At 44.2% G+C, this 14,988-nt stretch overlaps 1 protein-coding gene across 1 annotated transcript in view; it reads right to left on the bottom strand.

The window, feature by feature from the left end:
* The window catches only part of WASHC4 (WASH complex subunit 4), a 69,780-nt gene extending 63,044 nt beyond the window's left edge, over positions 1 to 6,736 (bottom strand). The window contains exon 1 of the mRNA XM_014520245.2: positions 6,574 to 6,736. Coding sequence (XP_014375731.1) covers positions 6,574 to 6,736 — 163 coding nt within the window. The remainder of the gene's footprint in view (positions 1 to 6,573) is intronic.
* Between the last annotated feature and the right edge of the window lie 8,252 nt (positions 6,737 to 14,988).

The following is a 14,988-nucleotide window of genomic DNA, read 5'->3' as shown; positions in this document are numbered from 1 at the left end:
GGCCCCTGACTCACCGCCACGGGACTTCCTGCCCCGCCCGCGGAGCACGCTGGGAAATGCAGTCCGGCTGCTGGGCACGGGCGCCCCGAGCCCAAGGGCGGCGCCGCAGCGCCCCCGCCCGCCCGCCGCGGGAACAGCTCCTCTGCCCGCCTCACCCGCACAGCGCGGTGTCCCCCCGGCACCTGGGTGTTGCTAGGTGTACCGCCATCATCACATCTGTTGGATAATGTCAACCCTCGAGTGTCCGGTCAATCACAGTAAAAGTGTTAACATGCACAGCAAAGACAAGGTCTCCGATTTGCCCCAAAAACTTTGCCCCTGTCCTTAGACCAACACGGCTACAACCTGTACTCCTAAAATGTATGATGACTTTTGAAACGCAAAATTCTAGAGCTCTTGGTTCAGAGACGATGCCTTTTTATTAGACAGTAAAGACGTTTTTCCTTATATCCAGCCTAAAATGGTCTTTCTGGAGTTTGTGACCATTGGACCCAGTCTTCCCATGGGGTGGTCTCAGACCAACACAGCTACCAAATGTCCCTGATCATTTTTGAGGCAGTTAATTGATGCAGTACATGCAAAACCCAAGTCACTCTCAGAGAGCCTTAATTGGCTTTTGGGTTTGCTGTCAGCACTCTCTTATGATGGTTTGCCTCGAAATAAAGAAATGCTTCAACTTTGATGACCCAGTTCTCTCTCACTCACTCACTGGTGACTTACAGAGAGCAATATCAGTAAAAAGAAAAAGACTTATTTGCATACTTATTGGCATCATTTTTCAGTGTATGCTAGTTTTTCAGAAAATACAATCATTTTGAGCTTCCAATACCATAATTTCATATTTAAGATCTGGCAACACTGGTTTCAACCTGGTTAGATTTGCTGCCCTCAGTGTAGACTCGCAGCACCCTGGGAAGAGTGCCAGTGCTGAGCTGTCCCTGATCTATTTTTTGGCAACAGAAAAATAAGCAAATATGGTCTTTGCCTCAGGAAGGCCACCACAGCATGGTCTGAAGGCTGTTGAGTCCTTTTTATCTTGTGAATCCTGTTGGCACACCGTGCACCGCTAACATTGGTGGCACCCTGTGGTTCCTTTAAAAGGATCTCAAGGCACCCCCTGGCCTCACTAGCCTCATCAGAGCAATGCTCATGCTGCTTCCCCCTACACACCCCCAGCGTGGCAACACCATGTGCATCAGGTCAGCGTCCCCTGGGGCCAGAAGTGGCTTTAAAGATGACCAGTTCACAGACACACATGCACATACATGCACACACAGCAGGGTTGCCAAGAATTATTTTTTTAACTGACAACCTACAAGTTTTTTACTCATGGCCAGATTTTTTTACTGACGCATGTTAAAAGGACGGGGTTCAAATTCAGAGTTCTAATGTCAACCGTAAGAAAAAGATTAATGAGTTTGGTGATCAGTAGAAGGTTCACAAAAACAAAATTCTTGGGTTGGTAACCCTGCTTGACTGCAGTAATGGTCTTAAACCATGCTTCTACCCATGCTAGCGGCCTTTTAGTCACCCCCACATCCTGATGGTCCTGACTGCACCCTGCACTTATCCCCACTGGCTGTGCTTCTCCCATTCTGTCCCAGACCCTCAAAGAAGCCTACCTGTGGCAGTATTACAGGCAGCCTGGGATTACAGGCAGCCAGCAGCAGCACATGCCTGAGAGAATGCTCCTTACAGAGGCCTGTGATCCTGTTCATTCCCCAGGTGGCACCGCTATGCTCTGTCAGAGCTTCAGTCAAGCTGTGGCTGCTTAGTGTTTTTACTGATAGCTGAAGTTATTTTTACAGACTTTACTGACAGTCATTTTTAGCCAGATTGTTTTTACTGAGAATCAGGAAATTTACTGTCAGTTGGCAACCCTGACGTGTGTGAACACACACACGTGGGTCAAGGGGCACTCAATTAGGCTCAGCTAGTGCAGGCCTCAGCTTGTTCTCTAGGAGTTCAAAGCCCACTCTGCAAGGGGCAGCAATGATTTTACTAGCAACAGCTCTGAGTGGCAGCAGCCACAACACTTTAGACAGCAGCAGGTTCAGAAATAGCCTCAGGACACTTAGCCCCTATTACATTTTGGGTGAGGAGAATGCCCTTTGGAACTGTTCCATTTTAGTCATGTCTGGGGCAGAGAGATTTTGCCCTGCATTTCATTCAAAATCTCACTGATCAGCTTTTTCCTCATTCAAAAGGATTTGAACACAGACAGACTGGGGAGAAATAGGTCAAAGCTATTTTAATGTCCAATTATAGGAACAGTTAGAAGGCTTTAAAAATGGGGAGAAAACTAAAACTAGTTTAGTGTCAGATCATCGCAGAGTAACAGTGTGTCCCCTCTGAACCCTTCTGGCTCCTGGACAAATACCTGCTTTAGTTCATATCATCTCTTAAAGTTCAAAAAATCGTTAAAGCTTGATTGAGCAATACACTGAATATCTCCTAGCTCCTGATTTCTAGCAGGCACCTGTTTAAAGCAAAGGCAGCTGTGGATGTAGGGTACTTCTCAGGAGATACTGAGCATTATTCAGAATTGAGCCCTAATTTATGCTAGATCAGTGGTTCTCAACCTTTTTAGCCTCGTCACCCTTACATAACTTTTCTGAATTTAGTGGCACCCCAGGGTGCAGTTCAGATTTCTTGAGCTATAATCTAAATTCAAAAAAGTCACAAAGGGCTGCCTTGAGGTTAAAAAGGTTGAGAAACACTGATCTAGCTGGTGCCAGGGGAGGATGGTGGGCGCAGGACTTCATTTTACTATGCCCTGCTCTTTCTACCGCCTGCCCCCTTCCCATCCCTAATCCATACCTGAGGAAGTAAGGATGGTCCCTGCATCCAAAGCTACTTCCCTGAGGTCATGCATACCAGGAGTAGAGACATCTGCCTCCACAGCCCCTCCTGCTGGCTTTGGGAGCACAAAAGACATGGAGGTGAGCTAGGCTAAAAGGTATGGCTGTGTCCACAAGTCCACCCACCCATGCTGCTCAGAGTATGAGGAAGCCCACACAGGCATGCCAAAGGGCAGGGGAGGGTAGCAGCAGCCAGCTATGCTGCTGGTCTGTGAGATGCTGTAGCAGGTGTGGGGAAGAATAGTACTTTACTCCTCACCCACTGCCTGGGTGCCATGGCACTCCTCAAGGGATCAACCCAGACGAGAATCTCTGTGCTAGGTATTAATGATTGGGTTCTAAGAACAGATGTGCACATGTAAGCTTCCCTTGAACACTCACACATGTATTCAAACGGGCCGAAAATTATTCACGGCAATCTTTGAAACAAAATATAAATCTATTGCATTGTTTCCTTCAACCCTGGAAAGGAGTACATTATCAGAGATGTCACAACCCAAAGTTGTGATTTTTTGTTTGTGTGCGCTTCGGCACTGCTAAATTATTTTCCCGCTAAATTGCAGCTTCTTTGCACGGTGGAGTTTTCTGCTGCAGAGGAGAACCCCGGTGCAACGGAGTATTCCCGTCAAATTTGTAGCTTTCTTTGCATGGTGCATTTCTTTTGCATCCAGGAAATGCACGGTGCAAAGGAGTTCCCGCCATTTGTATGAAGATTTGTGCCACATTATTGGCCGATTCTAATACATGCACACGTGGCGGCTAGCGATTTGCTTGCTTTCTTAAAAGGCAATAGAGGCCTGATAACCGAACCCGCGGAGCTTCAACAACTCCGGGGAAAAGAACGAACAGCCTCTAGCCTCTCCCCGTTGCCGATAAAATCCTAGACGTATCCCTTCCTGTACGAGAAACTACCGAACCCGCGGAGTTTCAATAACTCCGGGGCAAAGAAACTACCGAACCCGCGGAGCTTCAATAACTCCGGGGCAAAGAACAAATTGTTGTAGTCCTCTAACGAGGATTTAAGCGGAGCTGAACCTGGAAACTGTCCAGCCTACACCACGACCATCTTTGGTGTAAGTAAACAATCTTTAAATCAACCATTACGCGCCCGTGACTAATTCTAGCTCGCCACCGGTCCTCTCCGACCCCGCGTGCCCGGGCTGCTGGCCACAGCCCGTGTGCGCAAAGACGGGCCCAGCTCGCCCCCGGCTCGCACATGGCGACGAGGATGGGATCGGGAGAGAACTCGCACATGGTGACCCAGGTGGGATCGGGAGAGGGCCCGCACAAGAGACAGTTAAAATGCTTTCAAAAGTAATCAGATGTTTAGTTACCCCTCTATTTCTCTCTCTCTGCAATAATAACAACACAGAAAATTCCCTGAACTCTGCAAAACATGGGTGTGGGTAATGCACTTACAAAAGTGGGTGCTGATGTAGGAATCTATTCACATGAACTGACCAGGTAAGGTATATTATGCACCTGAATGTGCAATTTTTTGGTGAGATCTACAAAAACTGCGTGCAAAGTGAGCCACAGCCACTACAAACAATAGCCACATTCTGTTTTGTAATTTCCATGAAATAAAAGGCTTGATGCAAGCAGTAAAGGAAATACAGAAAAGGGAATTTTAATTATTTTTTATAATGAAAGAATATATTGGAAGAAAAGATTTTAAGTGATTATCCTAACATAAGAATTAACAAGCTTAAAAAAAACAAACCCCTGTGAAGCTGCTGTATGTTGCCATTTATGACGCAGTTTTTAAAACAAATGATTTATTCCTTTTTAATTTCTTCACTAGGTGGCGGTGTTTGTTCAATTCCATTAGGTTTGCATTTCAATTTTAAATGCTGCTTAATTTTTGTTGTTCTCTAACGCTTGAGATTCAGAATTTTCTGTGAAGGTGACTTTGTTTCCAGTGACAAATAGTCAAAACTAACCTTGAATGATTAGTGCCCTGCATCAGCTAATCAGTGGTTCTTACTCTTTTGCTCACCTGAACTTGCTTAGAGATGTTAAGCATTATCTTTGAAAGTTAATTGGAACTATATGTCTTTTTGTTTGTACCACAAAATTTTTATTTGCTGCAAACTTAAGGGGAAGTTGCAGAACTTGCTGAAAGAGTGATTAATAATTTCAGAACAAATTATAATAAAAATAGAAATGCTGAGATTTTCAAAAGATTCTTGGCAATTTGTATATTATTAAAGAAAGTTTCCTTGGGGAAAGTAGATATTTTTCTATCATTTCCATTTTCTTAAGATTTCTAAGAATGTGTGATTTTATGTTGGACTTTTATACAAGCCATGTTAGCATAATTGTGTTCTGCTTTAAATTCCTTGTAATAGTAGTGTCACAGGCCAGCTGGTCACTGTGATTATATCAATTTAGTTGCAGGCTGACTGGGTGATGCAACTGTATCAGCCACTGGGCTGTTTGGTTCGGGATCGAGGAGGCAGAGTTGGGAGTGAAGCAAAGGCAAATTTATTATAGCTTACACACACTACAATTAACAGAAAGATAAATGCAACAAGCAGATAATGCAGTATTACAGAGCTAATAGTAAATAATAACAACATATAATAACAACAGATAAATGGATCAATCTGTTGCAGGCCAACTGGGCACTGTGAAGGTATCAGCTACTGGGCTGTTTAAAACAACAGATAGACTGACATGGGTTGGCAACTTGTCAATAGTCCCTCAATACCAGGTGCGCGCCAAGTGATTTCAGCGAAGTCAGGTGTCCCCAATCGACACTGTTGGAGGGGTTACTGGGGAAAATCCCTTGATCAGGATCCAATCCTCAGTCACACTGGGAGTCCGGAGTCCAGGCTTGGAATAGCAATGACCGTTCTGTTCCCTCCTTCCTGCTGGTCACCTGACACACGTGCTTTTTATACTTAGTCTTATGCTAATCTGTTGGCTTTAGAGCCACTCACAATCTTGCCCTATAGCTGTTACCCTATGCGATTGAACGGTGTTAAAAATTACCATAAAAGGTTACTACCTAGACTTGGGTTTATCCAATAAGCAAATTATAATGCAGCACCTTTAGGTTTTAAATTGACATTACTCCACCTAAGCCCAGCCCCTTTTAGGTTTCTCTGAATATGCTTTATTGGAATGTGCTTTCCTGGAATGTGTTGGGTGTGCCAGGTGGTTGAATCCAGTTTTTATCGTCAAGGCTGAACTCTGAGCAAAAACCGTTAGGTCAGCTAATCTTGCAGCTACAGCTTCACCTTTGGGGCCTAGTCAGTTCCACGAACAGTTAGTTTTATCATTTTGGTTAAACTTATGACAGACAAGTTACATTTGCAGGTTACGAACTTACAAGCTTGATATTAGCTAATATTGCCTATTAGGCAAAATACTAAATGCCTCCAAGAAGCACATATTTATTGCTTATTAATCCCTCTGGTTCTGGCCATCACAATCCACTCCTTGCTTCTTTGGAGCATTTGATAAGGCCTACAAATATGATTTCTGCCAGGTGGCATATACATGGTTGGCAGAAGCAACAACATTTACTTTGGCATGGGTACCTGTAGGCAGAATGTAACAGCACAAGGGCCATTGGAAGTAACCACAACAATCCCTTTTTGTTCCACACTCGTTTTTCCCTGCCCTGGCATACGGGAGAAAACTAAGTAACCACCCCGTCCCACAGTAACATTGACAGATTTCTCCCTGCCAGTCCACAATTCACCATCAGCGGCTCCAGGGCCAGCTTCACACTTCTTCAATCGTGGCTGGGTATTCCAGTATCCCAGCACGTCTGAGGCTTTGGCAGTGGGTGCAATCCGGGGCGCGGGAGCATGTGAATGCCCCACATTAGTCAACCAGTAGCAAATGACTAGCAGTCCCGTCATGATGGCGTTCCACCCCTTCATTGCTGGATGAGGGTGGTGACGTTGCTCTGGAGCAGAATGATGACTCCAGAGCCCCCCAAGGCCACTATGGCTGTGCCCGCGGGTGGACCCAATCTGCAGAAACAAGGAAAAATGGAGTCTGGCTCCCGTTAGATGGATTTGACCTTGACACCCACCATGAGTTATATGTGTCCTGTGCCATTAGCACCCCTTCCCATATGTCCCCCTGCAGATGCCTAACTACTGCCTGGTCTCTTGCCTGGAGTTTCCCACAGCCACCCCTTAGCCATTCCACTGCCAGCTCGCAGGGCCTGCTTTGACCAAAGGCTTGTTGCATGGGGCTTCCTCCGGCACAGAGCCGATTGTTGGCCCAGTTGACTGAGCAACCCAGGTGCAGGACCCAGTCCTTGAGGGCTGAACCAGCGGCCATTCGCAGGTTGCACTTTAAGATACCATTAGCTCATTCTACCAGTCCATTAGATTGCGGGTGATAGGGAATGTGATAGGTCCACAGCACATGATGTTTCGTGGCCCACTCATAGACAAGATGGTTGCAAAAATGTGAACCATTGTCACTTTGCAGCTCTACGGGAGGTGGGTAGATGGCTAACAGGTTTTCCAGTGCTGCACAGGTGTCCTGTGCAGTAGCCTTGGCGGAGGCCCGGCTGAATATCATTCCAGTGACTGCTTCCACTGCTACAAACACATACTGTCGCTTTCTGGGAGTGCGGGGAAGTGGGCCTATAAAGTCACATTACTAAACTTGCCATATTACCTTTCCATTGCGCAGCGACAAAGGGGTAGTCGAGGCAGGGGTTAGTCAGGCTTTGACCTCCTGGCAGGTGATGGAGGAGTTGACTAATTCCTGCGCTTCCCTTTTAGTTAGGTGAATGCCTCAGGTGGCTGCTAGGCAGGCAGTACCATTGCGGCCAGGGTGCCCATGCTGCCAATGTAGCCATTCTGCGGCTAGCACTTCAGGGGATTGCGCAGCGACAAAGGGGTAGTCGAGGCAGGGGTTAGTCAGGCTTTGACCTCCTGGCAGGTGATGGAGGAGTTGACTAATTCCTGCGCTTCCCTTTTAGTTAGGTGAATGCCTCAGGTGGCTGCTAGGCAGGCAGTACCATTGCGGCCAGGGTGCCCATGCTGCCAATGTAGCCATTCTGCGGCTAGCACTTCAGGGGCCAGGATGGGGCTGTGCACCCAGCCCTGGGGTAGGACTGTGTAGGTGTACTGCTGTCCCAGCCATGTGAAGGAAAACAAAGGCCAGTGATTTTCATGGATGGGGATAGCAAGGAACATGTCCTTAATGTCTACAGATCCCATCCACTGGGGGCCATAGCACCTAATGCTTTTTGTCAGTGCAGGCATGGATGGGACCGTGGCTGTCAGATGGTCGGTGTTGGCATTCAAAGCCCTAAAATCAACAATCAATCGCCAATTCCCATTTGGTTTACATACCGGCCACACCGGGTTTTGTACAGGGAATAAGTTCGAATGATGGTTCCATCCCCCAGCTGCCAGTTGATAATGTCTTGAATGGGTTGTGTTGCTTCAGGAGATGTGCCGTATTAAGGTCGGTGTACCTCTGTCATGGCTGGCAGTGTGAGCGGGGTCATAGAAAATCGGGCTACTGCCGTCATCACATCTCCCTGCTTGCTCTCCTGAGCCATGGCGCAGACAAACTGCCAGGTTTCCTGCTTAAGGACAAACCACTGCCCCTGCAACATGTTCAGACCCAGTAAATTCAGCCCTCCCCAGAGCATTACAGCAGCTGCTGTTACTATGGAACCATTAGGCAAGGTGAACATGGGTCAGACCAGATGTCCTGGTTGTTTGGCGCCTCCCACTCCTACTACCTGGTAGGGGGTTCCCCATGCCCCTTTCCATTCTGCATAGTTTAAAACACATAGCTGGGCACCAGTGTCTAGTAGCATGTTAATTGACTTTTTCCTTCCATTTAAACACATTTTTATAGGCACTTGGATTAAGGGGTCAATATTATTCTGTGTTACCGGTTCCCGATCCTCTACTGCCCCCATGATGGCCCCTTGCCCGAGGGCCTGGGTCAGCCAGGTCTCCTACTGCTGGAGGTCAGGGGGTGCCAAGGGCTTCTTGCCTTCCCTTTCCTGTCCTCGCAGTGTTTGGCCCATAACCCTTGCAGGACCAGGGTGGGCAGCCCGTCAATCTGCTCTTTATTGAACCCTGCTGCCAGTAACTCTCTCCACATTTGTGCCCTGAGGGTTTTAGATCTTTCATTTCCCACTTTCCCGGACGTGGGGGGCCCTGCTGGGTTGTCTTTCTCGGGGGCCACTGCCATGGCCTTGGCAGTTTTTATTAGTTTGAGAAGCCCCGGCTTCTGCAAGATGGGCAGAAGCTGTACCAACCGCTGGATCACATTTCTTACCGGTTGAGTTACTAACTCTTGTTGTAAGGCCAGCAGGGCTGAGGTGCATTCCATCGGTGCTCGCTGGCAGAACTTCCTCCACATGGCTTCTGTCACTAGTTCTTCATCTAGAGTGTGCCTCCAGTTTCCTGCTTGAATGATTTCAGTTAAGGAGAGCTGATACAGACAGCAGATAGCTTCCTCTAAGTTAGCCCATGCCTATGGGGGAGGGTTAAGCTCTTCTTTCATGTTACCGTAACTCGCGGCAGCCACCTGTATTGCAGCAGAAAAATGAGTAATGTTGTGGTCCTGCCCAACCCACTGACCCAACTGGATTTTGGGGCGGAGAACTAATTGTGCTGTCTCTGTGAGACTCACAGATACTGCCGAGGCTCCTTCACCATACATTCGAACTAACCAGTCTATTATTGGCTCCCCTGGTTTGGCCTTAAGTTGTTCTTGTAATTCTCTGATTTCTGTGTGAGTAAAGGAACGTGTCTCCATCCAGAGATTTTCCCTTGTGGCCCTGCATGGGTCATCATTACTGGGACGGTTTGGGCTAACTCTCCTCCTAAATTCTCTTGGGCCGGTGGGGCATAAGAAGGTGGGATCTTGCAGGCTTCTTCTGCAAGCCTCACATACTCATCATCTCCTGGCTTAGTTTCTGCAATTTCACCATACGGACCCTTGCTCTCTGGGTCATCCCACAGCTCACAGGCCAGCTGGGCACTGTGAGTGTATCAATTTAGCTGCAGGCTGACTGGGTGCTGCAACTGTATCAGCCACTGGGCTGTTTGGTTGGGATTGAGGATGCAGAGTTGGGAGTGCCTCCAAGAAGCACATATTTATTGTTTGTTAATCCCTCTGGTTCTGGCCGTCACATAGTAGAATGGTAGAAAGTGAGTTGGCATGAATGAGATGAGAAGAGCAAGTCCCATATGCAGTATATTTAGCATGACACTATTGTCATCAATTTTCTTAATGGGATTTTTAAGTCACTAGAAGCCTTTGAAGTTATTAGGGTTGAAAACACCAAATATCCTGCAGCATTGTGCCCTAAATTTGTTCAGTACTTGTAAGCAGTAGCTGTGACGTTTGAAAAAGTATAGGCAAAACTGGCATGTAACAGTGTGTGCCTGAAGCCATTTTTATAAAGGGCAAGCGAAGAGCTTTCTGGGTAAAATTTCCTCAGTGAAGCAGTACCCATTTACATCAGTAAGAAATATGGTCCAGTATATCTGCATCAAAACAGGCTATGCAATACCTCCCTGCAGAACATTTACTCCTTGCCACTTTTGACATTTTGAATAAAATACAGTAGAAGGCCTGTCTGATGTTTCTGTGGATTCAGAAAGAGGACTCAAGGAGACTGCTTTTGGTTATTCTGTGAAAATGAGTGCATCTTTTTTAACCAAAAAGCCTTGCCAGCATTGTACTGCAAAGAAAAGGTATTTAGCCTGAAATGAAATTCGACCAAGGTTAGATAAAAGAAAGAATAAAATAAAATAAAATGAGAGCCCTTCCAGAACAAGCACTGCAGAGATAAAACAAGAGATACAAGATTCTGGTGAAAACTTGCTTCATAAGCAGAAAAACATGTAAAGCTGCTAGAGTACAACATGTCTGAGGTAAAGGTTGCCAAGCAATTAATACAGATCAAGAAGAAAGAGAACAAAGACTTATCTCTAATTAAAAAACAAAACAAAACAAAACAGGTATCTGTCAGTCTTTAAAACCAGAGAAGGGTTTGGTGAACTAGTAATATGCAGAGAGATCTGAGTCTGACATACGACCCCCATTTCCTTGTAAGTATTCATGAAAAGTCTTATCAAGCTAGGCTTCCAGCCACAAGAAGCCTTCACAGAGTTGATTTAGTTTATCAATAAATCCAGGACAAAATTTAAAAAAGGAACCAAATCCTGAAACATGCTGATGCCCAGCAAGTTACACTGACCTTCAGAGTGATGTGATCCCATTCTCAGGATATGGCCTTCCTGCATGACCCTCCATAGTGCTGCACACCTAGTGAAAGTTACTAAACATCTTCTACTTCCCCTCAAGTCAAGGGGAATAGATTATATTAATCAAGATTTGACCCTCTGATAGTGCTGTGATTTTGTATATGTGAACATACTTGTTACTTTTGTGCATGTGGTGGAGCATGCATGGGCCAACTCCGCTTACTGTTTGTATGCTCGTCTATATATGATGAAATATATTACTATATTATATTATATATTATATAGGTGAAATCCTGCCCCACTGAACACAATAGCAAAACACTTGCTGACCCAAAAAGGCCAGGATTTCTCCCTAAATTGCTGAGCTTCAAGGCTATCTTTTTAATATATTTAGAAGATAGTGAGGAAAACAAAAGGCTGAGTCCTCATTCCATCAGCACAGAGCACAAAAGAGAGCCCTGGATTGCAATCATAGGAGCTGCTGCTGTTGCATGTTCCTGTATTGCCAGAATAGACTTTTTGGCCATTTTCAGACGGATCACTTAATCATTTTCTCAATGGCAGAAACATTATCATGTGAACTGACTGTGAACTTTTGTAACAGTTCTTGCAATTCTGAATAAATAAGTGCTGCATTGGTTTCTAAAAGGACATTTCTATGAATACATCATTCAGGAACACCTCAGAAAAAGTCATAAGAGTGCAGATGCCATCCTTTCATTCCTAATCCCCTCGCTTAACCACTGCATCCTGAAATACTCCTCTCCTTGTAGCTCTTTATCACTATTGAAACTAAAGTAAAACCTCCATGATTGTCTTTATATCAATAGATAATATACGCCTGCTTCTTGCTGAAGAAAGCCATTCATTAATTCCAATTATGTCTTTTCCCCTCTATTACATTGCTCTCTAATAGTCTATGAAGCAAGTGGAAATGCTTCTTTGCCTCAGCATGTATTGAGATGTGTTCTGGATTCCAAAATAAGTCATTAAAGTTGTAGTTATCTACATGTGCACTTGATTATTGTCAGTGGTGGAGGTCTGTATGCAATTCAGCCAGAAATGTTACATATTGCTCACCTGGAAACGCCAAACACTGCATTGAAGCCTGAATTTCAGTTCTTAAATTAAGTTACCAAAAATGTGATGTGATTTGGTAGCTAGAGATAGTTGTGAACCAAAGAGCTAGGATCTAAAAATGTTGAAATTTTTGGGAAGTTTGAATCCAGACCCAAATTTTGCAGCTCAGATTTATTTCTAATGCCAGCCTATATAGAAGTAATTTCCACTCTACTGGTTGGAATTTGTATGTACATGTATTGATAAGAAAAAAACACATACTAATTCCTACTACTGGCTGACTGTGAAATTGTTCCTTTAATTCATGGAGTTGATGCCTGAATTTTTAAGTTGAAGGTGTTATATTTAATGCTGCCTCAATGCTTTTGGCTGGCTATTGGAAGAACAATTATGTACATTTTAAACAGTTTTAGAGGCCCAGATTGTTGACATATCAATAAGATATGTCAAATGGTGCAACTGTAAGATAGCTTCTTAAAAAACGCTAATCCTGAAAAACATAAAAAAGCCCCACAAAGATTAATGGCAAGCATTTTGGTACAGCTGCACCTATCTTAAGTCAAAATATATTTTTGTACAATTATGTTATGATATTTCAAGATTTGTATTATGCAATCTAAGGAAATGTGTGATAAGAAGACTTTGGCATCTAAATTCTCTAAACATCTTTTCAGCTCATTAAAAGAAATTTGAGAAGTTACACACAAAAAGTTAACCAATAGAGTCAGCACAATAGTCCATATGTTTGAAAATCACACAATAAGAACATCTCTGAATTTTTTAATGAATATTCATAATTACTCTACCCTATTCTTTATAAATTTACACTATCACAGAAATGATAGACCTATTCAAACATGTTCTTTATATCCCTGCCATGACAGGCTTTTCATCAATTAGACACACTATTGGACATATTTACTACTTTGCCCAGTCTATTTTTAATATCCCAAATAATGGGAATTCATTATTCTTGAATATTATTCCATGACCCAATATATCTTGGATAGAATTTTCAAAAGTACCTGAGCAAGTTCCTGAGTATGAGAGTATCATGGAGCATAAGATGTTTAACAAGATTTAGGTTCTTTAGGCTATGGTCCCACTCGGAGCACTTTGCAAGAATAGGTACATTTTAAGATGACAAAATACTTGGAGTATGCACAAGCTTATACCAGCAAAAGTGACTATATTGTTATAATTTACTCCAGACCCAAATCTATCCCCAAATAAAATATACTGGCAAAAGTGTAGGCTTGCTGATATAAATGTCTCTTTGTTTAGGGCTTTTGCTAGCAGCTACTAGTCAGGGATGATGTCTTTTCATAACCCTGACTGACATAGCTGAAAGATGTAGTAGAGACCTGGCCTTAAGGCATGAGCACGTAAACATTATCATGAAGTAAGTGTAGGGATTTACACTTATGTCTGCTAATCTATAATAATTGTCACACACAGGTTCTTATTTTGTGGTAAATGAAAGTTAATCGTCACATCTGCAGATTGGCTTTCATGTACTTCTGTGTAAGAGTACACACACTGGTAGTTACCGGGCGCACCTACACGTGCGCCCGACTGCATAGTTGTTCCTGCGCGGTCCTGGTGGGGCACCGGTCTTTTCCAACCCTACTTCACAGTAGTGTCAGCATCACGGTTCATGTCTGTTGAAGCTACATCATCACAGGAATGAACATCACTCTAGCTCACGGCTACCGTGATGTAGCGTCTCGTGTAGACACACCCAGTACGAGGCTACAGCCCTGCAGCAAATTCTTGTCTGCATTTAACTCAAGGTAACTTGTTTGTGTCCATGACTGTAAGTTATTAAGCCATTTAAGAAGTTTTGAAAATTGTTACCACTTGTCACGAGAAGATTTTTTTCTTGACACTGGTCCTTTATTTTCCCTTTCTTAATTCCACTCATATTCCCTAGCAGCACCCTAAATAATTGCTCCACCTCCTGCCTCCCCTGGCATATGGAGATGCTCCCTCACCTTATTCTGGCTGCTGTGGTCTCTTCAGTAGCTGGTGGCTTCCCAGGGTTCACTCGACTGTGGCATCTTAGCCTCTGCGTGGAACTGCTTGGAGCTGCCAGAACTGCATAGGACTACATACACTCTTGTCAGTTTTTTGTGCTTCCCTTATAAACCAGTTCCTTCTACTTCAGAGTTATTTTGGGTGCTTTCCCTTGCACTCCCTCCAAGTTGTTCTGTTTTATTTTAATCAGGATTGAAGTGAATAACTCTACATGTGGCTACTCAAAAACCTTAACAAAATAACTTATGTGTGCACTGAGAGTTTGCTGTTGGAGACTAAGGTTACATAAAACACCTTGTGCAAATTCACTTCTTATTTCTGTACATCTGGAATGCAAAATTGCTGTTTACCCAAGCATATCTTTCATTGGAAGACTGCCCACTGCTCATTCAAACCATAGGGATCCTAGTTATGTGGTTGTTACAATTTTCTTTTTCTGAGATTGCTAGATTAAAAACTACTAATTTGTTTCTCCTAGTGGTAGAAAGCACAAGCTCATATTGTCTGTTGTCTTCTGTCCCATATCCCCTTAACGCTACTGCAGTTCGCAATTCTGAAACAAGGCAAATGGCAAAAAAAGAATGTTATATGTGAGTGCTGATCCACAGTTTTTGACTGAATGCAGCTCATTTTTCTAAATGTCCTTTTTTGGGGCCAGGCCCATAGTATTGTGGGTCAAGCTACAAGGTTTGTCTTGATCATTTCTTCAAACTCTCCCTTCCTCATGTTCACTGAATCCTGCCTCCTTCTCCCAACTTGCCATTTAATCTCTCCAGTTTTTCTCTTAATCT

Source organism: Alligator sinensis, unplaced genomic scaffold (genome assembly GCF_000455745.1).
Source record: "Alligator sinensis unplaced genomic scaffold, ASM45574v1 scaffold267_1, whole genome shotgun sequence".
Lineage (NCBI taxonomy): Eukaryota > Metazoa > Chordata > Crocodylia > Alligatoridae > Alligator > Alligator sinensis.
The sequence above is the reverse complement of the archived record's forward strand: the minus strand, read 5'-3'. Positions and strand labels throughout refer to the sequence as shown.